Raw genomic sequence first — 27,924 nt, 5'->3', positions numbered from 1 at the left:
CTCAGGCTCTCTCAATCTCTTCTCTCTCTCTCTCTCTCTCTCTCTCTCTCTGTCTGCCTCGGGCTTTCTCTCCCCATACATATAAATGTATCTGTATGTGTGTATATATATGTATATATATACATACATATACATATGTGTATATACATACATATATATATATACACATCACTCTCTCTCTCTCTCAATCTCTTTTCTATCTCTCTCTCTCCTCAATGTCCCCCCCTCTTTCTCTGTCTCTGTCTGTCTCTCTCTGTCTGTCTGTGTCTGTGTCTGTGTCTGTGTCTGTGTCTGTGTCTGTCTCTGTCTGTCTCTCTCTCCCTCCTCTCCCTCCCATCATGGGCTTCCTGGCCCAGTCCTCCACACCAGACCCCATTATTCCCTCTGCTCTCCCTCAGGGGAGGGATTCTCTGGAGGTTTCTGCCAGGGAGGACTGGGAGAAACTGTAGGAGAGGAAGAGAGTCTAGCAATGTTGGGGGAAGATGCAGGAAGCACTGAACTGACTGTGGGGGACTCTGAAGGATCCGGCCTGCTCTCACCAGGCCCAGAAAGTCTTGTCACTTGGATGATGGGTGGCAAAAGCCCCTCAGGTGCTGCCTGGGCAGGGAGGGTCCCTGGGCCCCTGGCCAATGGGAGAGAAGTCTCAGCAATAGCGGGAAGAGATGGAGGAACCTCTGGGGAGACAGGAGGTAGATGAGAGGTTCCCGGGGTAAACTGATGGAGACACGAGGCTCCCGGTGAAGAACAAGCACCCTGAAAAGTTCTTGTCCGCTGCCGGGGCAGGCGGGGGGGCTCTGGCTTTGGAGGCTCCATGGCTGAAGTCTCCACCGTCAATGTGTTCTTTCTTGACAGAAGCCGCAGGCTCCGGGCATCAGCCTGGGGGACTCCAGGGCAGATGCTGCAGTTTTGGGGGATCCCGACTGCTTGTCCAGAGCTCTGGCTGGCTTTAGGCAGAGAGAGCTCGGGCTTCCCTTCCACAGGCAGCAGGACCCCTGAAGATTTGAGGGAAGGGAAACAAAGTCAATACTAGCCCGGTGCTCCCCCCAATCCTCTGAGCAGGCCTCAACCTGGCTGTGTTGACTCCCTGGGAGCAGAACCTGGGTTGGAGGCAGTTGGGGACAGTGGAGCCAGCATAGCACCTGGAGACACAAAGACCTACCTCTTAGGTGACCACTGGCAGCTCACCTAATCTCTGCCAGCCTCAGTTTCTCTATTTGTAAAAAAATAGGCATATTCATAGCACCCTCCTTGGATTAGTATAAAACCTTAAGGCATTATACTAATGTTAGTTATTAGGATTTTTGCTTTGTCTTCCTTTGGTTCCTCAAGCATTTAATAAATTCTTGTTGGCTGGGTGGCCTGAGTAAAATGATGGAGTTGGTTTTGGAGTCAAACAAGCCTCACCTTAAATCCCAGCTCTATCATTTCTACCTGGCATGCCCTCGAACAAGTCACTTCCCTGCCTTGAGTCTCAGTTTCCATATCTGTAAAATGGGAGGGGAAAGGCTGTCCCCTGGGGTTCCTGCCTGTTTTGACTTATCTTGGACTCCCAGAAGAGGCAGGAAGATGATGCAGAGGCCCAGGGCGAGCATCTCACCTTGGCAGAAGGTGCAACAGTCTCTCGAAGCTGGACTGGGGTCGGCGCAGGCTGGCTGGCAGGTGACCTTCTCACAGCTCACTTCCCCAAGCTGAGTAAGCAGGAAAGAAACGGTGAGCCGCCTTGCCCAGAGCAATGCCCTTCAGGACCTCTGCCCTCAGGTCACCAAGAGAAATATTTCCATGGGGAGCAAGTAAGAGACCCAGCCCAGGAGAAGGCAGTGGAGGGAGAGGGCAGCAGCGAGACCAGGCAGTCCAATGCAAAATACACTGGCTCTCAAGTCAGAAGACTTGGGTTCAAATCTTGCACCAAAGTAGCATGGATTTAGAGCTGGAAAGATTTGGAGCTGATCCCTCTCATTTAGCATCAGAGGCAGCATCGAAACTCATGTCTTCCTTATTCCAAATCCGGTGCCCTAACCACTGAACCACCTTGGGCAAGTTGCCTCCTCTCTGTAGGCCTCCATTTCCTCATCTGTAAAATGAGGGGTTCTTCTAAGGGCCATTCTGCTCTAAAATCTATGGCCTATTTTAATCATTTCTCTTCATTCTGGGACTCCAAAAGAAGGGAATGAGTGGGGTTGGGGAGGGTGGAGGGACAGAAAGATGTCTAAGAAAGGAGGGAAGGGCCAGGGATGTCCCCAGCAGGTCCTCCGCCCCTGGCCGGGCCTCTTTCACCTGGCAGATACACCGAGTACAGGGCTCATTCTCCAGCAAGAACACCTGCCCATTGCCCACCTTCCTTCCTTCGTAGTTACAATCTGCAGAGGGAGAGAGGAAGCAGCTCAGCCTGGAGCCACGGAGCATTCTCATCCCTTCCCCATCAGGCTCCAGTCTGCCTTTTCAGCAGGTTATGGGCATTGTTTCTATTCACACTTGCCATGGATTGGCCATCCCCCACCTCCAGGCCTTTGCCTAGGCTGTGCCCCGTTGTCTAAAATGCATTCCTCCTGACCTCTGCCTCTTAGATTACCAAACGTTCTCCAAAGATCATCTCAAATGCCACTTCTCAGAAGAGGCATTTCTTGATAGTGCTCCCCTAATTTCTAGTGCCCCCCAAAATTACCATCTTCAGTCTGTATGTATTTTAAGAAGCCCAATAACATGATAGACTGAAAGTCAACCTAGATATCCAGAAGACCTGGGTTCAAATGTGACTTCAATACTTGGTAGCTATGTGACACTTAACTTCTGTTTGCCTCAATCTACTGGAGAAGGAAGTGACAATTCATTCCGGCCTCTTTGTCAGGAAAACCCTGTGGCCAGTGGGGTATAAAGGGTATGAAGCTCTCATAGAGCTCATAACTGAACAACAACGTATCAGACACACACGCATACACAGAGAGAGAATTATATATTTCCTCCCATATGTATATGGTATTTCTCCCAGTAGAATGTAAACCCCCTGAGGGTAGGGCTAGCTCCCTTTTGGTCTCTCCAGTATTCCCACTGTTGTAGGTGAGGGGCCTGGTGGGGCTGCCCACTCACCTTGGCAGACAGGGCAGCACTCTCCTTCGGGGTGGAATGGGTAGGTACAGGAAATGAGACAGTCCACGGGAGAGCAGGCCACAGAGCCCAGCTGTAGGACACAGACACACAGAAGGGTTTTCTAGGAGGAGTTGTAGGGTGAGAGCTGAAAAGGAGCCCAGGGACCCTCCCCTTTACCCATTTTACAGCTCAGAAAGCTGGGTCATAGGTACGCATAGCGCTGACTTGGACCACGAATTAAAGACAGGTCTGTGGCCATTTCCCGTGGGAGAGGGGAGATTCTGAATGTGTATCTGCGGGGGCCAACACTGATGCTAGTCCATAAGTCGCATCCTCCAGTTCAGGGTCTAAAGGTGGAAGGGCAGCTCCCTCCCATTACATCATACCAAACAGATGCAGCTTAGACAAGGATCCATCACAGAAGGAAAGGTTTCGTTGTTGTAGAATATTCTTCCTGTGTAGGTGCAGCCTGTGGGGGGGAGGGGAGACAAAAAGGCAGGACCAAGGTGACCTTCTGGGTGGCTCATTGTTACAGATCTGGGCCCTGGAGCCACCTGGGGCCCCACAGGTTACATCCTTGGGGTTCAGTCTAGGTCTCTGTTTTTCACTTAGTTTATCAAATCAATTAAACACAGTTCTGTTTTACCCACACTTGACACACACCTATGATGGACGTGACGTTGGAGGACAAAGGACATGAAGGAAATGCTTCCTGACCACAAGAAGCTTCCATTCTATAGGACCAGAGTGTTGTGGACTCGTCTACCCAAAGCAATACGTGGGAAGTTCCAGAGGGAGAGTATGATGACTTAAGGGAGGATGGGCAGAATCAGGGATGAAGCACTTTGAAGGAAGCTGGGGCTTCTAAGAGTATGAGTCTAGAGCCCAGTGGAATAACCCTCTTCTTTCCCCTAAGTGGATACTACCAGGCCAGGATCCTTTTGTGGAGGAGGCATTTTCCATGAAAATCATGGAACTCTGACCACCCCCCTGGTGGTCCCCTGGCCCTCTACCCTTCTCTCTCTCTCTCTCTAGAGCCCACTGGTGGGGCCTTCAAGGCTCTATTGTGTAGCTTTGCTCAAGACTCCACCTGGGAGACATTCGCCCACTCCTGATCACCCCCGAGTTTTATTATCAGCACTGGACATTTTGCAACTGGATTTTATTTAACTGATCACATGGCTCATGAACAATGTCCAAGTCCTGATTCCTCAACCCAGTGAGCTCAGAGACCACTGTCCATGTCAGGATGCTGTCTAAATTTCAAACGGAGGAGCACCAATCCAAGACGCCGCCAACACTCAATTATGACAAGTTGGACTGAATGAATCATGTAACATGGAGGCTGTATGGGACCTTGGAGATCACTTAGGCCAAACCCCTCATTTACAGATGAGAAAAATGAGGCCAGAGGGGGAAGAGGACTTGTCCAGATTTGCTTTCAAATTCTGTTCTTTGACAAACTAGTTTAAAGGATCTGTAATCAATTAAAAAAGAATCCTTAAAAGGACAATGCAACTGTGCATACCCTTTGATCCGGCAAATGCTCCAAGGTCTGTATCTCAAAGAGATCTCAAGAAAGGGTAAAAAACCCACATGCACAAAATATTTATAGCAACAATTTTAGTATTGGCAAAGAATGGGGATGCCCAACAATTGGGGAATGGCTGAACAAATTGTAGTAAATGTGCGTTATGGAACACTGTTGTTCTATAAGAAATCATGAGGGTCGGGACTTGAGAAAAGCCTGGAAAGACTTGTGTAAACTGATGCTGAGTGAAGGGAACAGAGCCAGAAGAACACTGTACACCCTAACAATAATATGAGGTGATGATCAGCTATGATGGACTAGTTCAACTCAGCAGGACAATAATCAAGGACAATTCCTAAAGTCTTGTGATGGAGAGAACCATCCATATCCAGAGAAGGAACCATGGAGTTTGAAGGCAGATCGAAGCTTACTATCTTCAGTTTTTAAAAATTGTCATATATTATGTTTTTCCCTCTAATTTTTCCCCTTTTCAATTTGATTCTTCTTTCACAATGTGATTAATATGATCCATGCTGCCTGGATGGATGTCCTCTAAAGTCCCTCCCAGCTCTATCATAATCCTGCCTCCGTGAGTTAGGTTCTCCTTCTCTGGAGGGGCCTCTGGAAGGAAGTCCCTCCTTCCTTACCCGCTGAGCAGTCGGGGCAGCACTGTCCTGGGATGCGAATGGGGTGAGGGCAGGTCTCCACGCAGTCCGTCCTCTCGCAGCTCACAGAACCATCTGCCTGAAGGAAGGAGGCACTTGACAGAAACCCCTGAGGTGCTGCCTGGAGCCAGGCCTGGCCTTCTAACCACTCCATCAGCTCCTTAGGGGCTCACCCTGCCCCAAAGCCAGAGATCACCCATCCAAGCTGGACCAGTCAACCCAGGGAAGAACAAAACTGCCCCATACCAAAGTGACATCCCAGAACCACCCTCAGCAAGCAGACTGTTGAACCAGATGCTGAGCCCGATTCCTCACCAGCCTTGGTGCCCTTGGTTTTCCCCTGGAGGACCCTTCACCCCAAACCTCAGAGTCCTCCTTTTACACATGGGAAAAATTGTTTCCATAGGAAAGCAAGCTTTACTGAAGAATGGTGAGAATTAGAAGAGTGTTAACCAATGGTTTGGGCAAAATGGCACCAAAGTTTGTGGACTCAGTTCACTAATAATGACTTGGGACGCATGTACCGTAAGGGGGGGGTGTCTCTCCTCTCAGGAGATCCCAGCTCAAAGGGACCCTGAGACCATCTAGTTCAACCCCTTCATTTTAGAGATGAGGAAACTGAAGCTCAGGAAGGTCAAGTCACTAGTCAAAAGGTGTCAAGGGAAAGACTGGAACCCACATCTTCCTGAGGGCCAGGTCCAACACCATGTGGCTTCTCATCCAATAGAAGTGTTTAGGTATATGGCCAACCTTTATTTCCCCAGATTTGATTTTCCAGAATGCCTTAGGTCCTAACCTATTGTTCAAAAAAGGGAATGGACAGCTACACATAAGCTAATAAGAGAGGAGACTGAAGAGCTTAGCCCTAGGTAACAAGGACTCTGGAGGCAGGAGCAGAAGACTTTCCATCTCTGAACCAAGTCGGGGAGAACAGGTAAAGCTGAGTGAGGTAGAACAGGTTGTCATTCACCTGGCAAATGCATAACTCACAGGGATCACCAGGGGACCAGATCTGTCCAATGGGAAACTCAATTCCATTGTCATCCAGAGAGCAGCCTGCCCACAAGGAGAGAAGCAAAAGACACCCAGGGTGAGGGAATGAATGGGGGGAAGGGAAGGAATCAAGGTCCCGGCCAACCTTGAGATTCTTGGATTCAGGCCTGGTTGGTTTCCCAAGGTCTTTGTTGGGAGGGAGGGAGGGATGGAGAGAGGGAGGATCTCTGAGCCATTGTCACCTGACACTGGTGTGGGCTCTCGGCAGGTGAAGCAGCACTGGCCTGGCCCCAACTGCCATTCCTCTCTTGGACAGTCCAACTCTGGGCAAGGCGTGAAGGAACACTGAACCTCCCCATTCTGAAAGGGAGTCACAGGATGGTAGGTCAGTAAGATGGAGGCTCCAATAGTTCCTCCCATAGCCTTTTCTAAAACTGAGGGCCAGACTCTGAAACCTCCATCCTTCACCCTCTGCCTTGACCCCCCCCCAAATAATATGGATTTGTGGGGCGAGTGAGAGAGATGGGAGGAGCTATCTCAAGGTCCCCATGCCTTACATGGTCTTGATCACCCACCTTCTCCTAGAAGCACCTAGTTAGGAAGCAGACCCAGGCCCAGCCACCTCCCTACCTGGCAGACACAGGTGGTGCATTCGTCCCCATCCCCGCTGAACTCAGCCCCCTCCGGGTAGAATCGGCCATGGAAATAGCATCTTACTGCAAAGGAGAAAGATGCCAACAGTTCTGTGTGATGGCAGCTCAGGAAGAGGAAAGATGGGGCACCATGCGAGGGCACGGCCCCTGCCAGCCAGCTAGACTTATGGGAGGATTCCTCTGCCCCTCACCACTTCAGTTTCCATCCTGAAGAATTTAGTTTTTCAGCTTGCACATAGAAATTGGCAGGGGGAAAAAACTGTATGCAGAAGCCAACCTTGATGGAAAACCCGGGAAGACCCCTGGCTAGCTAGAAATAAGGGGAAACAGCCCAGATGCATCATCAAAACGAGACTAAGAATACCACAAGCTCACATTTATATTGTGCTTTAGGTTTTGCAAAATGCCTTCCAGGAGAGAGAGAGGCAGCATAAAGAGAAGTATTTCCATTTTACAGATGGGGAAACTGAGGCGGTGAGAGTTGCATGATGGCCTATCTGGAATAAGGAGTCAAATTCAAATGGCTTTTTCTCCATTCATTCCAGTTTCCGTGGTACAACAGAGGAAGTGACTTATCCAAGGTCACAGATTCTCCAATGGAGAACTAGCCCTGCCCAGTCTTGGGGGCTGCCTTTCTCATGAGATCAGGGCCCCCTCCAAGTAGTAAATGGATCCTGTCCGACGGCTAAGGTCACACCAGCTGTTTACCACATCACAGAAAGGAAAATAGAGTTTAAAAAAAAAGTTTTGAATGCCCTATCAGTGGGGGAGGGGATAGCCCACTCCGTCCGGGTGCTGCTCCCTCCAACCCCAGCCTAGCAGCTGGCCCTTTTTAAATATACACCAAATCATTCTCCAGAATTCTATCTTCAGATTGGAACATATTTGTGGCCTGGATTGGCTGAGGGCCGAGAGAGCCCAAAGAAGTCAAAGACACTTACCTGGAACGCAAGGGCAGCAGTCGGACTGTGAAGGGGTGAGGCAAGGCCCGGGCGGACATTCGGGGGCAATACAAGACACGTTCCCGGCCTGAGAGAGGCCAGAAAAGGAGGGGCTTGGGTGAGAAATGGGCGCAGGGATTTTCAAGCCCCCTACTTCTCTGTCCTATCTCTCAACCAACTGGAATCTTCATATAATCAAGATCCATGATGGTGGACATGCCCATTAATCAAGTTTCCCCCAAATCCATTTATTAGCAAATGTCATTGTGCCAACTGCCCCCTGCCCCAACTCAGCCAGAAAGGGAGCTGACCACTCAACAGGAAACCATCCCAATAGCCTCAGCTAGGGTTACGGGTCCATCATGCCCCCAGTATTTCCACTCAGACTGACTCCCTTCCTCACATTGGCAAATATTTTGTCTGGAGAGAAATCAGCCTCATTGGCTGGTTCCTCCAGGATCTTCTTCCCCCCTTCCTAGGCAGATGGATTGTGTTTGCTGGTTAACCCTTTCCTGCCTGCCCCTAGAAGGAGGAGCTCTCCTCCCGGTGAGCCTATCTGTACCTTGGTGGGTCTCCATCCTGGAGCCATAGCAAAATGGCGAGCTCACCTAGGCTGAGCCAGCTCATGCCCCCCCCCCCCTTCACTGGTCTGTACCTGCTCAGACTCCCCAGAGAGCTAAGACCTTGGGGGCTGGATTTTGAAAGGGGACAGACTTACAAGACAGACACAGACAGTGCAGTTCTCATTGTGAGGGGAGAACACGTCCCCTTCCGCTCTGGGAAGGCCATCGTAGAAACAACCTGGAGAGACAAGGAGGACATGGAGCCTCCAGGGGTAGTCTGCCGCAGAGGGGGAAATGGGAAAGACCCTGATAAACCCGATAGAGGAAGAGGGGACCCCTGCCAGCAACTGAGACTTGGACCAAAGCAAAAACAGACTCAGAAACTTGGAAAGAATCATCCGTGAACCAATGTGGAACTCATTAAGCCACATCCCCCAAGGGTTGGCCATGCTGGCACCAGAAGGGACCTCCTTCAGAGGCTGCCCACGGCCCTCTTTCCCCAAGGCAGGGAAGAAGAGGCACTTCCATCCCAGGCTAATGAAGAACACAAGCAAGGCCACTCCGAGGCCTCAGGACATAGACAACCCCTTCTCTTGGAGGTGAATCCAAGACAAGTGTCCTAGTCACAGCTGTGCCCCCATTCCTCCTCTCCTATGGCCTCAAGTTACTCAGCTGCAGTGCAGGGAGAGCTGGCCCTGGAGCCAGGAAGACTGGGGGATCTTGGGACCTCACCCCTTCTGTGAACCTCACTTTCCCCATCTGCAAAGTGGATGTTGAGACCTTAACCTGTTCAAGCCTCAGCCTCTTCATCTTTAAAACGGCCACAATAATAGCCATTCATACTGGCCAAATGGGAGGCCGTGAGATGCAACGGAAAGAAAACAAGAGCCAGGCCACTGGGAGAAAACAGGCAGAGGATCAGTAATTGGCCCAGGGTCACATAGCTGAGAAGTATCTGAGGCTGGATTTGAACCCAGGTCTTCCTGACAAGTGACCCCGATGCTTGGCTCTAAAGCCTTCTCTTTGTTTGGGGGTAAAGGGTTGGAGCAGATGGCTGTGCACCCCGCAATTCTCTGACTCTCAAAGCTAGACAAGGCCATTGCTGATAGCTGGTGTGACATCGGCCTTCAGATTCACAATGTTTTGTAAGGGCGTTCCACCTGACCCTCACAATAGCCTTGTGACCTAGTCTTATGGCCATTTTAAAGATGAAGAGATTAAGGCTAGAGCAAGTTAAGGGACCTGTCCAGGGTCACACAGCTAAAATTTGGTCAGTCCTGTTTCCTACCTCAATGCCCTCCCTCAAAGAGGGAGACAGGATCAGCTGTGGGGGGAGGGGAAGACTAGCCCCCCCAAAAGGCAGCATCCCTTTGGGCTGTCCTCACCTGAACAATCAGGGCAGCACCCACCATCTCGGGAGGGGAGTGGGTGAGAACAGGAGGCTTTACACCTCACTGTGTCACAGGTCACCTGGCCCTCCTGCAACAGAGAATACCAGTTACCGTCAAGTCATAGGCACAGAAAGATGTCAGGGCCCCAGCTGCCCTCACCCACCTGGCACCCACAGTGTAAGCAGACAGACTCGGTCCAATGGCTCCCATGCTCATGGGTGATTCCTTGGTGCCAGCAAGGGGAAGGTGCTGGTGAAGGCTGAGGGGTCGAGGGGCCCCTGGGAGGGGAAGGAGTCCTCACTGCCTCACCATACAAGAGCGAAGGGGGCAGTAGACCTGCCAGTAAAGATGGCTTCACCATCCTTCCCTGGGAGGAGGAACTGGGAGATGGGGTGGTCGTTGGAGCCGGGGTTATCGGGGAGCGGGCAGAGATGGAGGAGATGAGCATTACTGAGGTTGTCAAGAGAGTCGTTTGCGTTACTGGTGGGAGGCCGGGTGACCGGGATGGAGGCTTGTGGCCAGGAGGGAGGGCAGGCAGACCAGGTTCTGGGAAGAGTAACAGCATCTTTGGGGGGTGCTGGAGAGACTGGAGGATGGCGGATGGAGCAAGCACAGCCTTTGGAAATGCTGAAAAAAAGAGCATCAGGGAGCCAGCTCCCCCGAGGTGAACTGAGGCTCCAGGAGAGCAGAAATGACCTCACAGAATCTCCAAATTTCAGCTAGAAGAGCCATTTATGAACCCATACCCAACCAGAGGTCTACTTAGTTACTTAGATCCCCAACAAGGGGACCCCAGCCCAAGACTATCCATTATACTTGGTGAGAGTTCTGAGAGTGAGGGACTTTTTCTGGGTCTAAATTTCATTTTCTGTTTTTTAAAAAATCCCCCCCCACACACACACACTATTTCCTCACATGACCTCCTAGAGCCAACTTAACCCCTCTTCCATGTGGGAAAGCTTCAAATCAGTGAAATATCACTATGTTCCCTAAGATTTCTCCTGTCTAAGAAAAGCCTCTGTATGTCTTCAAGCTAGGAATTCTTAAACCAGGGTCCATCAGCTTGTCTTTTCTTTTTAATTTTTGATAACTATTCCTGTGTAATTGGTTTCCTTTTTTAAAAAATTTATTTTTTTTCCTTTATTTTCTGTTCTCAAAGACATCATTCCAAGAAGGGATCTATAGGCTTCCCCATAAAGGGGTCCATGAAGTCCACAGAAGAGTCTGTTGGAATGTTCACCAATATGGTGGCCACAAAGTCCATCGTCCCCATCCCGGGCGCCCTCTTCTGGATGCTCTCAATCTCATCAAAGTCTTTCCTAAGCTGTGGCATCCAGGACAAGAGAAGTCTCCAACATGGCACTCCCCATTGCGGCTACTTCTTTTCCCAAGGCTTTATCAGAACTGCCACAGGACCATAACCCTGTCTGTCCTGAGTCTTCTATGAAAAATTTGAGGGGCAGCTAGGTGGTACAGTGGATAGAGCACTGGCCCTGGATTCAGGAGGACCTGAGTTCAAATCTGGCCTCAGACACTTTCTAATTACCTAGCTGTGTGACCTTGGGCAAGTCACTTAACCCTATTGCCTTGCAAAACAAACAAACAAAAAATTTGAGGGTCATCTCTCACCCTTAGAATGGAAGCTTTTTACGAGATGGGATTGTTGCCTTTTCTAGAAGAGGCTTCCAGGTGGTGCAGAGGAGAAAGTGATGGATGTAGAGCCAGGAAAATCTGAGTTCAAATCTCACCCCTACCAGTTACTAGTTATATGTACCTAAGCAAATTACTTAGCTTCTCTGTGCCTCACTCTTCCCATCTGTAAAATGAGAAGGTGGGGAGGCACTAACTCAGTTTTCTCTAAGGTCCCTTCCCCCTTTTAAATCTATCACAAAGTAGGTGCTTAACAAAAATTTTGTTGACTTATTGAAAAATATCTCCATTTCTTCCGGCCAATCCTCAAACAGCATGGTCTCTAGACCCGGCCCTTTGCTATCCTGCCTACCTTCCTAACTGATTTTGCCCATAAAAAGGTCAGTTCAGGGATTGATCCAAAGAAACAAAAGCACCAGTTCTTCCTGTCCAACTGTCTCCTCCAGATGGGCCCCAGCCCCTGGGTCTCCTCAGGAACACTCCCCCCAATCCAGCATCTAGAGCTGGCACACCAAGAAGCAGGGCAGGAGGAGGAGGAGAGGGGAGGCAGCCTGGCCCCCTTCCTGGGCTTCCCACCGACCCCCGCAGCTACCTCCTCCCAGAAGAGTCTCATGTCTCATTGCCCTCACCTTGGGAGGGGAAAGAAGGAGGGAGCAAGGAGGGTAGAAATCAGGGAAAGGGGAAGTAGATGAGAACAAAGGAGAGATGGAGAAAGTGAGTTAATGGGAAGAAGAGAGGTGCAGCTTTTAAAAAGTTGAAACAGTAAGCATTTATTCTGACTGTATTTAAAGCTAAAGTTGAAGAAAAGATCATTAATAAAACTTTTTTAATTTTTTAAAAACAGAAAATGAAAAGTTCAGAAAGGGGTACAAACAAATAGGGCAATTTTGCTACTATGTAAATTTGTTATATATTTTTTTAAAACACTGTAACAGAAAGTCGTGGTTTTATAAATAATCCTCTCCTCTGTTCTTTATTCTATGTCGATACCTTTAAATTCATAATAGAAAAGGGAAACATTTTAAAAGAAAGGGATAGGGGCAGCTAGGGGGTGCGGTGGATAGAGCGCTGGTCCTAGAGTCAGGAGTACCTGAGTTCAAATGTGGCCTCAGACGCTTAATAATGACCTAGCTGTGTGGCCTTGGCCAAGTCACTTAACCCCATTTGCCTTGCAACAAAAAGGGGGGGATAAAGAAAGAACAGAGGGAATGAAAGGATGAGGAAAAGGGGGTAAGAGAAGAAATGGAATAGAAATATTTTCAAAATAAGAAGGAAAGGGGCAGCTGGGTGGTGCCACAATGGATAGATCATTGCCCCTGGCATCAGGATGGACCTGAGTTCAAATTCGACTTCAGATACATACTAGCTCCTGAGTGAGTCACAATACTCATTGTCTCAAAAAAAAAAAATTAAGAGGGAAAATGAGGAAAGGAGGGAGAGGACAAATGCACAGGGGATTAGAAAAAATGAAGTCCCCTTCCTCCTGGAACTTTCTAAACCACCCAGCCTCACAGTCAAGAGGGACCCCAAAAGCCAATGAGTCCCCAACCGGTGTATGAACAATAATCCCTTGAGAGTAAGGATTCCTCACCCTTTTGTATGTATCACACACAAGCTTGTAGGCCCCTTCTCAGAATGTTTTTAAATGTATAAGATTACAAGGGAAGTTTGTAGATATTGAATATAGTCCTAAAAATATTTGTAAAATTTAAAGCATTTTATTTAATTACATTTAATGAGAGTGTTTTGAAACATTCGCAGAGCAGAGGTTAAGAATCTGACACATGTAATCTAGGACTAAGCAGAATGACTGACACATAGTAGGTACTTAAAATTCAATATTTATGGGCGGATGGGTTAACTTAGAAGACCCAAAAATGGAATGAATTCTGAATCTCCTTATCCAAGCCGTCCATCCATAGGCAGTCATTGAATTTCTGGATCTTCTGATTCCATCCATCTATCCATACATCCATCCATACATACAGACATACATGACCATTCATTGCATTTCTGTATCTGCTTATTCAATCTATCCATCCTTCCATAAGCACTCATTCCATTTCTGGATCTTCTGATTCAATCCATCCATCCATAAGCATTTATTAAGTGTCTACTGTATACCAGATACTGTGCTAGGTCTAAGAACACAAAAACAAAAAGGAAAGGGTTCTAGCCTTCAAGGAGATTTCCTCAAACTTATAGAGCCCTTCCTAGGTCAAACCTCAATCTTTGGTACAATTTCCACCCAGTGTCTACTTCTGTGTCCTGGGGTCAAGCAGAACAAAATTAATCACCCTTTCACCTAATAGGCCTTCAGAAAAAGAAGGGCAAGAAGCAAAGACTAAGAATGCTTACCTTCACAGGATGCCCTGTCTGCACTGAGTCGGAAGCCAGCCCGGCAGGTGCAGCGGAAGCTCCCCACGGTATTATGGCAGGAGTGACGGCAGATGCGCCTCTCTGGGGGTCTTCGACATTCGTTCACATCTGCAGAAGACCCCCCCAAGCACCCCTACATGGGCTGGAGAAGTAGAAGTCCCTGTTCCTAGTACCCTTCCTTGCCCCAGATGGCCAGTATTGGGCTGGACCCTCACCATTGCTGGTCAAGTCACTCCAAGATGCTGGATTCTATCCAAACAGCTTCAACTACACTCTTATCTTAGTGACTGAGTACAATAGAGAGACTGTCAGGCCTGGAGTCCAGAAGATCTGAGTTTAAATCCATCCTCAGATACTAACTTTATGACCCTGGCCAAGTCACTTAACTCTGCCTCAGTTTCCTCATCTGTCAAATGGGGATAATAATAGGACCTACCTCCCAGGTTTTGTTGTGAGGATCAAATGAGCTAATAATTGCAAAGGACTTAGCAGTATCTGGTGCAGAGCGTGTAGTATAAAAACGTAAGCTAACATTAGCTAACAGCCATGCAACATATGATAGGCATGCTCTAGATATGGTGCTTTTTCTCATGACATGAAGATGCATCTACTGGGAGAGGCAGCACAGTTCTGAGGGAAGAGCCCTGAACATGGGACCAGAGTCTGAAATCCCAGCTTTGACTGTACTGTTTGTGGGACTGGGGGCAAGTCAAATAACAATGACAATATTTACATTGAAAGAGTACTTTCCCTATCTTGATGGATTCTACTAACCAGCCTGTGAAGCAGATGCTATCAAGACCCTCATTTTACAAAGGCAGGCAGCAGTTAAGTGACTTGTCCAGGGTCACTCGGCCACTAAGTGTCCGGGGCTGGATTCGAACTCCTCTTCCTGACCCCCGCCCCAGTCTAACCCTTTAGATAGTGCGCCACCCAGTTTTTTCCCTCTGACAATGCCAACAATCCCCAGAGGAGAATTTCTAAACTCCCAGGTTACTGGAAACATGGATTCACCCAGGCATGACTGAAAAGTGGCTCGGACACTTTTCAAGGACAAGGGACCCAGTCTCCATGGGGAGCTTGGACACATTCTAGAGTCATGGAATGGAGCTCAAGGCCACTAGGTCTCTCTCTGAGTTTCTTTGCATCAAAAAAAAGAAACCACCTGGCTCACAGTTCTTTAGATTCTGAATTCAAAAGAGATGCTCATCAGCATGGAGGGCAAGCATAGCCAGCAAGGAGGGAGCCCAGGAGCAGCGTGGGAATGTATCAAGGCCAAGGAGGAAATCAAAGTTATCGAAGGCCATTGACCCACAGACTTGGGGCCTCAAGGGTCATTCAGCTCAATTCGCTCCTATTTATTTATTCACATTTTTCCCCAAAATTAATAAACCCCAATTTTATATAAATGCAAAATCGCAGAGAATTGTACATGAAAATAGGAATCTCTGGTTACCTTGCTCTTTCTTCTTAGGCAAACAACTTTACCACATAGCTTGCCGTAGTGTCCTTTGGTTGCTCCTAGCTTTCTTTTCTCATCTTTATTGGGGAGGAGGACAGGGGCATTCAACGCCCCCTTCCATCCTCACCCTCTTACACTCCATCCTCCATTGGCCTGGGAGCCCCTTCAGAGTTTGCCTATCTTTGTATGGCCAAAGGGTAGTGTTAGCAGAGACCCCAGTTTACAGAAAAGCTCTATTCTTCCCTCTCCCCAGAAGTCTGTCTATTCACCCTCCAGAGGAAGAAGCCGAGAGTGAAGAAAGCAAGGAGAGCTATGACGAACCCCCCTTGACCCCACCAAACCTCACCTATACAGGAATGCCGGTTACCATGGAGGTAGAAGCCCGTTCGGCAAGAGCACCTATAGCTGCCGATGCTGTTCTTACAGCTCTGCTGACAAGGGACCCCCAAGCACTCATCGGTGTCTGGAAGGGAAAGGCAGGAGACGGTCAAAGGCACATCCAATCCAAATGCTTGGAGATGTAACCAGGGCCGGCAGCCTGGACTCTGTCCAAGACACTGATCTCTGATGGGGGTACCCTTCTGAGGGAGTCCATGCACTTTGGGTCCTCTGCCAGTCCATGCTGGGAGTGGGCAAGAGTGACTGGGTTTCATGGCAAACCAGGGAGACAGATCAGAACTCCATTGGCTCAGATTTCCTGCCCATTAGCTACTTTTGACCTAGGCTAAAACATTCCTGGTTCCCCTTCTGTTCACACAGCCTAACATTTGGGGATGCAAAGACAAAAGAGGAACACATGCCTGCCCTCAAGGAGCTTCCATTCTATTTAAGTTTCCACTCCCAAAGCCAACACTGTAACCCCATCACTCCTCATTCTTGGTCTTTCTCATCTCCCTCTTACCTAACCTTAAATACTGAATGAGTGTTGCTTCTGTCAGACCTGGGAAACACCTCGCTGTTAAAAAAAAAACCAGGGTCTCCCCCTGCATCCAGGGTCTGCTTCAGACATCCAGACCCATTTCTAGCCACTGGACCCAGATAGCTCAGGAGGAGGTCCCCACTCAAATCCAGTTCATGTGCATGTCAAGGCACCTCCCGCATGCTGCGGTCTTCTTCAAGAATGAAGGACAAATCTCATCCTCATCCTCACCCCCATCACCTCTCCCCTACTCCAATCTTTCCTCAATGAGGTAATTTTTATTAAGTATAGGACTGACCTATTCTCCTACTCAGCAAATTCCAGGGGCTGCCTCCAACATTCAGGATTCAATACACACTCCCATCTGTCCAGCCTCATTATACATCTGTACCCCATATTATGGTCAACCTGGCCTTCCTTCTGCTCCTTCCACACACAGCTCCATCTCCCATCTCTGTCTTTGCTCTGACCGGGTCCCGTGTTTAGCCTGTTCTCCTTCCTCATCTCTGACGCAGAATCCTGGCCAGCCGATTCCTCCTTTGTAGCATCTCTGGAATATGCCCCTTTCTCTCCTCTGACACTGCCCCTGTTCTGTTGCACACCCTCATCAACTCACACCTGGATTACTGCAATAGCCTGCAGGTGGGTCTGTCTGCTTCAAGTCTCTGCCCACTCCAATTCATTCACATCCAGTCACCAAAGTGATTTTCCTTAGCATGAGACCAGTCATGTCCATGTCTCTCTCTCTCTCTCTTTCTGTCTGTCTCTCTGTCTCTGTCTCTGTCTCTGTCTCTGTCTCTCTCTCTTTCTCTCTGTCTGTCTGTCTGTCTGTCTCTCTCTCTGTCTCTCTCTGTCTCTCTGTCTCTCTCTCTCTCTCTTTCTCTCTCTCTCTCTCTCTCACACACACACACACACACACACACACACACACACACACACACACACACACACACGAACTCTAGGCTTCAAGATGCTTTTTTGCCATTCAAAGCCCTTCATCACCTGCCCCCTCCTCCCTTTCCAGGCTTCTTACATCTTACTTCCCACTAACACTGGTCTCTCTGACTGTGTCCATCTCTCAACTTTGGGTTTTCTCTCTGTCTTCCATGCTTAGGATGGTCTCCTTCCTCTTCTCTGCCTGCTGTGCTTCCTTTAGCCAAGGCCTAACTAAATTTCCACCTTTTACTAGAAGCATCCCCCAACCCTTATTAATCCTAGTGCCTTCCCTCTGTTAAAAACTTCCTATTTATTTTGTATACAGCTGGCTCTGCATAGATATTTGGCTTTTTTTTTTTTTTTGCCCCATTAGACTAAACTCCTTGAGGGCAGGAACTATCTTTTGCCTCTTTGTATCTCCAGGTCTTAGCCCAGCAGATAGTCTGAGTTAATAAATGTTCATTGCTTGCTTGCTTGATGGGTTAGTTAAACAAGATGACTTCTGGGTTTGACTCTAAATCTGGTGCCTTGACTTCCTCCCCAGCTTCTATCACTAGCAGAGCCTCCTTTTACTCTGGTTGCCCCATTTCCCTCCTCAGGGGTCGAGCCTCCCCTCAAGCTCCCCTTGGCTTATGGCCCTTGCTTCTGGGAGGAAACTGTCCTCTCTCTTGCCCTCATCTCAGCCCTCATTTAATCTCCTGGATTGATTTCCACAGGCTCCCCCAAGGTTCCCAGCTGCTTCTTTGGGGGGCTTACCCTGGCAGCTATGTCGGTCAGCAGAAAGTTGCATCCCGGGTCCACAATCACACACAAACCCTCCTTCTGTGTTCACACAGAGGCCCTCACAGGAGGAGCTGAGGCATTCATCAATGTCTGGGAAGGAAAAACAACACGGGGAACTTGTGGCCTTTAGGAAAAATGTCTGACAAGTCACAATAATGACACTGGCCCATGTTGGACTCAAAGGACTTAGAGCTGGTCTTAGAGGCAGAGTGAGGTGGGTTCTGGACTGGTTGAGTAAAGCCAAGGTCTCCAGTGGAGTGCCCCAGGGATCTGTACCTGTCCTTGATCTTGCATCGGGTCCCATTCTCATCCATGACTTGGATAAAGAGATAAATGAAACACTCATCAAATTTGCAGAGGACAATCCCCTTAGAAGGTAAGCTCCTGGAGGGCAGGGACCACTCTTTGGTATTTCTAGCACCAGGACTTAGTACAGATACATAGTCAGTCCTTAATAAGTGTTCCTTGATTCATCTTTCAACCATTCATGGTACAAGACCTGGAGCAATGGCTAATGTGAATTCCAAAATGCTCGGCAAGCTCCATACAACACGAGACTGACCCTAACTGGGGAAATGTAACCAGGAAACCAAGGACCCAGAGCTGGAAGGGACCCCAGAGGCCATCTGGTTCAATTCCTTCATTTTACAGATGAGGAAACTGAGGCTCAAGATGGCTAAATGGAAGACTTGGTCTCAAGAGAAGAACAAAATGGGGGAAGAAAGGGCATCCTGGGAAACCGTGGTTGGACGACCACTTGTTGACAATGTCGTAGACAGTATTTCTCAGGTTGGGCCCCCCCATGGCCCCTTCCAGCTCTGGAAATCTGCAATTTTAATGAAAGCCTTACCTCCTCATCTGTAAAATGAGGTGAAGTCACTCTGCCAGGGATACCCAGGTAATAAGTGGTACAGCTGTGATCTGACCACAGTTCCTCCAGCTGCCAGCCCAACGCTCTTTCCACTACATCACGGAAACCAACCCCCAGACATTCCTACGCCTACACGGCCAGCCACACGGCAGGCGAAGGAAAACACCCACCCACCAATAAAATAAGCTCATACAAGGTCAGGGACATGCTCATATGGAAAGTCACACACTTGGTCTCATAAAACTGCAGGAATCGTGTAACCAAGTCAAGACGCAAGAGAACTGATCCAAAGTCGCAGAATCCGAAGAAGGGCTAAGTCTGGTCATGAAATGTCCGAGCTATGAAAGAGCTCAGAGGTCACCTCATCTAGTCCTTTCCTTTCATAGAGAAGGAAAGTGAGCTTCCCCAAATCATAACCAGAGTGAGGGGCAGAGCAGGGCCACATACCTGACCCTTCTGACTCCAGGTCCAATGATCTCCCACCAATACCACAGAAGTATTTTAACAATTTGTATGTTCTTATTAACAATTATTTAACAATTCTTATGTTGAACAAATCCCTCCACCTCCCTGGAACTCAGTTTCCCCATCTGTAAAACAGAGAATTTAGACCAGATGGCCTCCAAGATCTCTTCCAGTGCTAGAGGTGTAAGTCTCTGATCATAGGAGAGGAAAGAGGAAGAATCAGGAAGCATCTACAGCACTGTCCCTCCTTCTCATCTTCCTATGAGTCTCTTCTGGACTTTTTAACAGGACTTAGGAACCATAGGGACTAGGACCGAGAGATGGAACAGATCCTGGGATTTATCTCCTCCAACCCTCTCTCACAAATTAGGAAGGGTCTTGCCCCAAATCACACAGAGAGTGAGAAGCATGTCTGTTTTTCTGCCTGGAGACCCAATACAGGTAGAAAGATACCCATGCCTCCTGGAAAGGCATTCTCCCAGCATTCTCACCTGTACATTTGATGCCAATGGCTGTTTCTATCATGGAGAACCCCACAGGGCAGACTCTGGCTACCTCTTGACAGCCGCCATGGTTACAGGCCAAGTCACAGCCATACTCACCACATGGTCCAGGGTCTTCTGAAATGAAAACATTGATAACATGAGAATGATATCAATAGCCAGAGGACAATCTTTGCCCCAGGGTCAAGCCCCTTGGATCGTGGGGACAGCAAACCAAGGAGGATCTCCTGTTAGATGTCCATGATAGAGAGGAAGTTCACCCCAGAAGACTATAAGGTCTCTGTGATGTTGAAAGACTGGACACTCCTGGAGGCTGAGCAAAAGGGTGGGCCACTGAGAAACAAAGTATGGTCTGGAATACCCTAAAGTTTCTAAGCACCTGAAGGAGAAATGATTGCACTGTTGAAGGAGGTTGGTGCAGGAGATGGAGCTAGGCAGAAAAGGAAACACATGTCTAGACAGTGTCTCTGAATTTCCCACCTGGGTCAAAGCCCTGATGGACCAGCCTTAGTTACAGTTATAATAATCACATACATTTAAGTAGTAATACTTGACTGAGAAGTCCTTTCCTCATGCTAGTCCTGGAAATGCAAAAACTCTTACTTTATTTTACAGAGAAAGAAACCAAAACTCACAATGACTTGCTCAAGTCTTCTTTTAAGTTCTTAAAGAATGGACCCAGGGCTCGAAACCAGGTCTTTCAGTCCCTTCTTTGCAGCTACATCATGGCTCTGGTGAGATCCCTGTGGAGGTCATCAGACCCGCAGCCTCCCAGACCCATATCCTGTCTCCCACCATATCTCTGAGAAGAGTATATTCATAAAATGCTTTGCATGACTGTCTATGGACAATATCAATACATTATGTCTCTGTTCAGTTGTTTTTTGTGACCCCATTTGGGGTCACATCTTGGCAAAGATACTGGTTATCTGTCATTTCCTTCTTCAGCTCATTTTACAGATGAGGAAACTGAGACTGACCAGGTGAAGGGACTTGCCCAGGGTCATACCAGATTTGAACTCAGGAAAGTAAGTCTCTAATCAATGGGCCACTTAGCTGCTCTCTACATATTATGTGTATATATATATATATATATATATATATATATATATATGTCAAATTGCTTGTTTTCTTAAGGAAAGGGGGAGAGAAAGTAGGAGAGAATTTAAAACTCAAATTTTTAAAGCAAAAAGTAAATGTTAAAATGCTTGTTTATATGCAATTGAGAAAAAATAAAAAATAAACATAAAAAAAGTTTTCCAAAGAATCTATCATCATGTACTATTTGCTGGCTGAGTCTGAGAACAGTCTTGAAGCTGAAAAAAAAATGATCTGGTTTCCTTTTCCGGGGAGTTCTCCAGAAGGGAGAAGGGACTTCTTACAGGGAGAAGTGGTGTTCAGCCACCTGAGATTGAGCAGTAACAGGTCTAGGATGCCTCCAATGCCCAGGGCTGCCCTGACTGGCTCAGCATGTGCCCACCCCAGGCCTATAAAGTCAACACTCCAACCTTTGAGTGAAGGGTCTAGCTTGGGCTAAAGATTAGCCTATCGAGAGGTAGCTTAGGGTACAACCTGTTGTGGCAAGCTTGATGCCCGATCCCAGATATTGGTACTTTGCCCAGCAAGGTAGGACCACTGAGAGGCCTCGCTGACACAGGACATGAAACCAAACTCAACGGTTAAGAGACTGCCACCATCTAGACCATTACCAGAAGTCTTGTTTCCTATCAAATCAGTCACAGAGTGAAATGGTTCTGGAAAAGGAGAATGAGAAGGATGCCTCTGTACAATATGCCTCTCCCTATAATAAACACAATGTGCATTAATTTGGGGAAGGATCACTATTGTTAGCAAGGACTCATTCCACTCATATACTAGATTTGAACTCAGGTCCCTCACTCTCAGTTACCTGGGCAGGTGATGCCTTGCTCTCCATCCCGGCAGGAGCAGACATTGGGAGCGATGCAGTAGCCGCTACCACAACCAAAGGAGCAGAGGGCTAGGGGAGAGAGACCGAGGGGGAAGATGAGAAAGGACTGGGGACCCTTTGGACAGCCCATCCTCCATTGCAGCTCCTCTGATTCCCATACCCCACACCCCGCAGGTCCAAGAGCCCCATTACTTGGAGAAGTTCAAAGGTACTTACGGAGGGTACACTGTCCACTGCCTAGGGAGGGCAGCCAGCCAGGGCAGCATCCACTTCCGAACCCAGAGAGGCAAACATGGGGTCCTAGGCGGCGTCTTGAAAAGAGAGAGATTGTTTTGGATTCTCTACACCAAGGGAGAAACCAAAGTCAACTGGACAATGGAAACCAATCAACCAGTCAGTGAACTGGCCAGTCACCAGAAGGTGGCCCCTTGAGGTGAATCTAGCTTAGAGGTTGGATCTTGGTTGTATATTGGGGCACCTCAGGTTCAGAGTTTAATTTAGTAAATATTTATTAAGTTTCTACAAAGTATTCTGCATTGTACTTTGGCTGAGGATTCAAAGATAAAGCAAAACCATCCCTGCCCTCAGGATGCTTACAACCTAAAGTGAGGATGAAGGATGCTTGTCCTTCCTTCTTAAAGAAGACCATAACAACAGGGAGGTGATGCCATGACAAGCAAGTGAATTAGATTTGAGTGGGGGTGGGGGGAGCTGTGCTAAGTTACCAGCCTCAGTTTCTCCTTCTGGAGGCATCTGAGTCCAGTGGCCAGATATGGATCAGGATGACTGAAAATGGCTCTGGATGTGAGATAATGTTGAGTGACTTGCCCAAGGTCTATCAAGTGTCTGAGGCCAGATTTGAACTGAGGTTCTCCTGATTCCAGGGCTGGCGTTCTATCCACTGCACTGTCTAGCTGTATAGTGAGGGTACACCATACCAAAATCAAGCAGCCAAGGTAATCTGAGGAGGGAAGAAGCACTTTGAAACATCTCTCGCCTCCATCCCCTTCTCTCCAATCACACCCCACATGACCTTAATTCGGGTCCCTGATTCTTCTCATTGGAACTATCTCTCCTTACTGCCCTCGTCTTCCCCTCAGATGCCAAAGTGATTTTCCTAAAGTGCAGGTGCATCCATGTTACTCCCCAGCTCAATAAACCACATTGGCTCCCTATCTCCTTAGGCTCAAATGTAATCTTCCCAACTTGGTTTTTCCCCACTTTTCCAGTTTTCTCACACCTGACTTTGCAGTCTGGGGCCACTGGCCGTCCAGCTGTCCTTGTCTCCCTCTCCATGCCTTTGCAGTAGTGGTCATCCATCCTTGGAATGCTTTCCTTCCTCAGTTTCCCAGTCTTCCTTCAAGACAGCTCCAATCCTCTCTTCCTCCTGCCTTTTCTGGTTCCCATCCTTCCCCAGCCCAGCCCAGCCCTTATAGCCAACATTTCCCCTCTGAGACCGCTTTCCATTTCTGTGGTATAGATCCTATACATACATAGTTGTCTTGGTGTTATGTCTACAGTATAGTTAATAAGCATTTATTAATCACCTTCTGTGTGCACTGGGCAGTTTTTAAAGCCCCCCCCCCCCAATCTAATGAGCGAGAACGATCATGTAGAAACAAGACACATACAAGATAAATTGGGAATAATCTCCTGGGGGAAATAGCAGCATTGAAGAGGATCTCCCCATTTGAATGGAGGTCCTGCCCCTGGGAAGATGGCTTCTACTTGTCTTTAGCACGCGGCCTTGCACACTTATTAAGTGTGTGTTCACTAAGTGATGGGCTACCCATGAGAGATGGTGGACGAGCTCAATCTGGGAGGCCAAGGATTCTCAGAGGCAAGGATGAAAGGGGAGTTCATTCCAGCCTCCAGGAAGAGCCTGGACACAATCTGGGAAGACCAGATGGAACATCATATGTTAAAGGGCAGGGATAGTCCGCGCTGATGGAGGGAGCTTCCCATACCAGAAGTCCCATTTTTAAAAGACATGCTAGGGACTGGATGGCTTCCAAGAGGAGACTCAGGAGAAGTCAGAAATATATTTCTAACCTGGAGAGACATCAATGAGCGAAGAATGTGCACAGCAGGGCACCCCCTTCTCCACACCCTCAACACACACACACACACACACACACACACACACACACACACACACACGTACCCTTTCCAAACAACTCCTAACTCCCCTGGTGAGCAGGGAATGAGAACTCATTATCGCTTTTGATGAGGAAGACTCTGAAGCAAGGACTTGCCCAAGGACACACAACTAGTGAAGCAGCAAAGTTGGATTTTCAATCCTGCTCCCCTAAAGTTGAAACCAGGGCTGTTTCCCTGTATGCTTGTCCAGTAAGGAATGGAAAACCAGAAGAAAGGAGATCAAGGCTCTAATCCCAGCTCTACCACAGGTAGTGTGCCCTTGGTAAAGTCATTTCCATCCTCTTGACCTATTTCCTCCTTCACAAAACAAAGAGGGAGGGGGTTGAGGAGACGATCTATCAAGTTTACAATTCCTACTGGATTTGGAAGTGGATTCTCAGAATAAACTGAGTTTGGGTGTTAGGAAGGGAGAGGATGAGGTGGGGGGGAAGAGAAGAAGAGAAAGAAGAAAGGAGAGGGAGGAAAAGCAAAGAAGGGGCAAAGAAAAAGGAGGAAGATGAAGGAGGGAATTGTAAGCAAGAGAGCAGCCTGTGAATTAAGTAATCCATGGAGAGAAGAGGGCATTGCTGGTTGAAGCCCTGGATGGGAGTAAAGGGAAATCCAGGGAATGAGAGTGAAGAGTCAGAAGCTGGTCTATGCTGCACAGCCTTGGGGAGAATCCCTGAATTTCTTAGGGGCCTCTCTTAGGGTACTCTCAGCTATTAAAAAATGATTCAACTTTATTAGATAATGTACCAAAGTCCTTATAGTCCTAAACCCAATGGAAAGGAAGAGAAATCAGAGTTCCCTCTGTGCACATTTTCACACTGGCACCCCTTTCAGAGTGTCAAAGATTTTGAGTTGACCTCAGTTTATCTAGTGCATTTTACAGGGGAGGAAACTGAGTCTAGTAGAATAAAAAGAATACTGGTTCTGGAGTTAGAGGGTCTAAGTACAACTCTTGCCTCTGAAGTTCACTCCCTGGGTACACTGGGCCTCCCTGCCTCAGTTACCTCATCTGTAAAATGAAGGGATTGGATGAGGTAACTTCTGAAATCCCCTCCTGCTCCTATGATTACCTGGCTGTGACCTGGCTGGGTCACTCAAGATGATTCAATAGTGATATTTGAACCCCCCACCAAGTTTTTCTATGTAAGGTCTGTGGATAAGCAACCTTGAGAATTCATCTGAGCCTCCTCTCTACCCTCTCTACCCCCAGTCAAAGAGAAGCTCCCAAATTTCTCCAGGGGTCCTTGGCAACGCTGTTCTTTGCTCTCCACCCCAGAACACGCCTACCCCCAGGAACAAGCTCCAGGATGACAGCTGGTGGGGAAGCTGTCTTTTCAGGCAGCCAGACTACACATGTCTTATCTGATGGGGGCACACCGGCCAGAGGGATGCCACAGAGGAGATGCAACTCAAAGGCTCATCTCGCCAATCAAATCCTGCCAGGGCAGGCGGGAGTGGAAAATCCCCACGGAGACGTGCCGACAAACTGGCTGAGAGACAGGTGGACAGCAGGCCCTGAAACGGAGCCAAGGGCCCGAGGCGGTGCGGGAGACAACACAGGTGCAAGCCGTCAGCCCAGGAGGGGACAGTGCAGGAGAGAGATCCCTGGCCCCCAGCCAGAAGCCCCCAGATTGACACAGTGTTCTCACACAAGGAGCTAGCAACACACGCACACGACAGGCACAAGCTAGCAAGGGTGGGCTGGATCCCACCCTTGGAGGCCCGGCAAGGCAAGGCAAGGCAAGCCCAGTGGAAAAGGCAGGATCAGCTCAAGAGATAAAAGAGGGAAGGAAGGGAGGAAGAATAAGAGAAAGGAGAGAGAGAGAGAGAGAGAGAGAGAGAGAGAGAGAGAAAGGAGGGAGGGAGGGAGGGAAGGTAAGAAGGAAGGAAGAGGAGAGAGCAAAAAGGAGAAGTTCCCTGGAGACCGGACGTAGACTCCTTAGAGAAGATTTTCCCAAAGAAGCTGGGCTCTTTGTGTTTGAAGGCGCTGCTGGGAGAAACCGCCTCCCACCCCTCTGCGTTATTAAAGAGGCGTAGAGGCCCCTCAGGCGTCCCGGCAGCCAAACAGCTGCTCTTCGTGATGCAAGCACTGCAGATAGCAGAACCAAACGGTTCCTGCCCTCAAGGGGCTCCCATTCTGATGGGGATTAAAAGGAGCCAGAAAGAAGCGAGAGAACAGCTCCTCTAAACTCTCTTTGGTCCTCCTTATCCCCAGAAAGAATAGAGGCTTTGCCCGGAGAGGTTCCAGTGAGGATTAGAAGATCAAGGACACCAGTCCCCACCCCACACTGCCAGGGACCATCCCAGCGACTTTCCACCAACATTTACACACACACACACGTGCGCGCGCGCACACACACACACACGCACACGCACACACACACACACAGAAGCCCTGTAGAGCCATCCAAGGGATGAGCCTTGAAGGAAACTACCCAGTGCCCAAGGTCGAGGTGCAGGGGGCATGAATTCCAAGCTTGGGCAAAGGCGGAGAGGGGAGAGGGGAAGTCATTCCTGCTCTGCCCCTGGCCCAGCTGTTTGAGTCCTGCTGCTCCCAAATTAGCTCCCATGTGCATAATGATGTATAGCTGAGGCATGGGGCTGAGGAGAGCTGGGTCTCAGAACAGTGCTGTGTGCTCCTGAGCCAGTCATTTAACCTATTTGCCTCCGGCTGCTCCAGTGTGAGTTGGAGATCATAACACCCACCTCCCGGGGGTTGGCAATAGGGCCAGTTAGGAAACTCTCGTGGTATATTGAACTGTTTACTTGTGCTATAGCCGCAGTCGTCTATCCATGCCAGCCCCCGGGGCTCTGGGGCCAGAGCTCCTTGCCCCTCGCCCTCCTATTCTGGAAGCCTGGTGCAGAAGTAACTGAAAAATGTTTGCAGCTTGTTTGAGGGAAGTCACTTGTCCAGGGTCCCCAAGTATGGGCTTGGAGCCCGGTAGGCCCCAGGGCCATTTCTCCTCCCACAGAAGCGGCTGCTTCCAGGGCTGCGCCCCAGGCAGCCAGGACAAGCACAAGCGGGGGGCACAGCTTGCTCTTCGGGCCACCTGACCCAGAAGTGCCACGTGGCCCAGGCAGGGACAGAGACAGGGCTGGACCCCCTCCCCCAACCTCCCCTAAGCTCCCCGTAGTCCTTGGGGTGGCCCAGGGGCTGCCAGTGGCATCCTCCCATCCAAGGGGAAGAGGCTGCTAGGGCTGCCCAGGACAGGAGAGCACGCGGCCTGGGAAGCCACGGCAGGGGGCCGGCGCAGACGGGGCCAGGTGGGGAAGGAGGGCCGTTGGGCTCCCTCAACCCTTTGACCCCCAAGTCCCATGCCAGGGGAGCAGTGCTCTCCGTGGTCCGCGCAGCCTGCCCGGACCCCAGCGGCCTCCCTCCCCGGCTCCCTGCGGCTGCCCGGACCCCAGTGCCCTTGCCCTCCTGCCCAGCCCCCAGTACCCTCTGGACCCCAGCGCCCTTGCCCTTCTGCCCAGCCCCCAGTACCCTCTGGACCCCAGCGCCCTTGCCCTCCTGCCCAGCCCCCAATACCCTCTGGACCCCAGCGCCCTTGCCCTCCTGCCCAGCCCCCAGTACCCTCTGGACCCCAGCGCCCTTGCCCTCCTGCCCAGCCCCCAGTACCCTCTGGACCCCAGCGCCCTTGCCCTCCTGCCCAGCCCCCAGTACCCTCTGGACCCCAGCGCCCTTGCCCTCCTGCCCAGCCCCCAGTACCCTCTGGACCCCAGCGCCCTCGCCCAGGGAGCCCAGACAGCAGAGCCCTCCCCCTGCCATCCAGCCTGCCCGCACCCCAGTGGCCACCCTCCTGAAGGGGCGGCCAGGACCCCAGGGTCCTCGCCCTCCGCCCAGGCGGCCCGATCCCCCGGCTCGGCCCCGCGCCCCCTCCCCCCGGCGCCCCGGCCCCTCACCTCTCGGCCCCGAAGGGCAGCGGCTTCTTCCTGCCCCCCGCGTAGCCCCGGGGCAGCGCGAGGCAGGCGGCGGCGGCGGCGGCGGCGGCGGCCCGCAGGAGCAGCCCTGCCCACATGGCTCCCCTCGGCTCGGGGCTCCCCTCGGCTCCGCCGC

General features: G+C 49.6%; 1 protein-coding gene across 3 annotated transcripts; it reads right to left on the bottom strand.

The window, feature by feature from the left end:
• VWCE (von Willebrand factor C and EGF domains) lies at positions 1-27,924 on the bottom strand. 3 transcript variants are annotated; one of them, XM_074231359.1, is made up of 20 exons: positions 27,771-27,924; positions 21,936-22,030; positions 21,699-21,788; positions 19,778-19,906; positions 17,924-18,040; positions 15,659-15,775; positions 13,830-13,958; positions 9,985-10,448; positions 9,816-9,909; positions 8,586-8,668; positions 7,868-7,955; positions 6,904-6,989; positions 6,516-6,633; positions 6,251-6,336; positions 5,263-5,359; positions 3,471-3,553; positions 3,085-3,175; positions 2,275-2,357; positions 1,598-1,688; positions 1-992 (listed from the first exon to the last, which is right to left on the bottom strand). In XM_074231359.1, the coding sequence occupies exons 1-20, from the start codon at positions 27,884-27,886 to the stop codon at positions 376-378; spliced, it is 2,874 nt and encodes a 957-aa protein (XP_074087460.1). In that variant the 5' UTR covers positions 27,887-27,924; the 3' UTR covers positions 1-375. The 3 variants fall into 3 exon arrangements, with proteins under 3 accessions (XP_074087460.1, XP_074087459.1, XP_074087458.1); XM_074231358.1 differs by lacking the exons at positions 21,699-21,788; positions 21,936-22,030; positions 27,771-27,924 and having other exon boundaries at positions 6,271-6,633; positions 19,778-20,277; XM_074231357.1 differs by lacking the exons at positions 19,778-19,906; positions 21,699-21,788; positions 21,936-22,030; positions 27,771-27,924 and having other exon boundaries at positions 6,271-6,633; positions 17,924-19,771.

Source organism: Macrotis lagotis, chromosome 3 (assembly GCF_037893015.1).
Source record: "Macrotis lagotis isolate mMagLag1 chromosome 3, bilby.v1.9.chrom.fasta, whole genome shotgun sequence".
Taxonomy (NCBI): Eukaryota; Metazoa; Chordata; class Mammalia; order Peramelemorphia; family Peramelidae; genus Macrotis; species Macrotis lagotis.
This window is presented reverse-complemented; position numbering and strand designations above follow the sequence as displayed.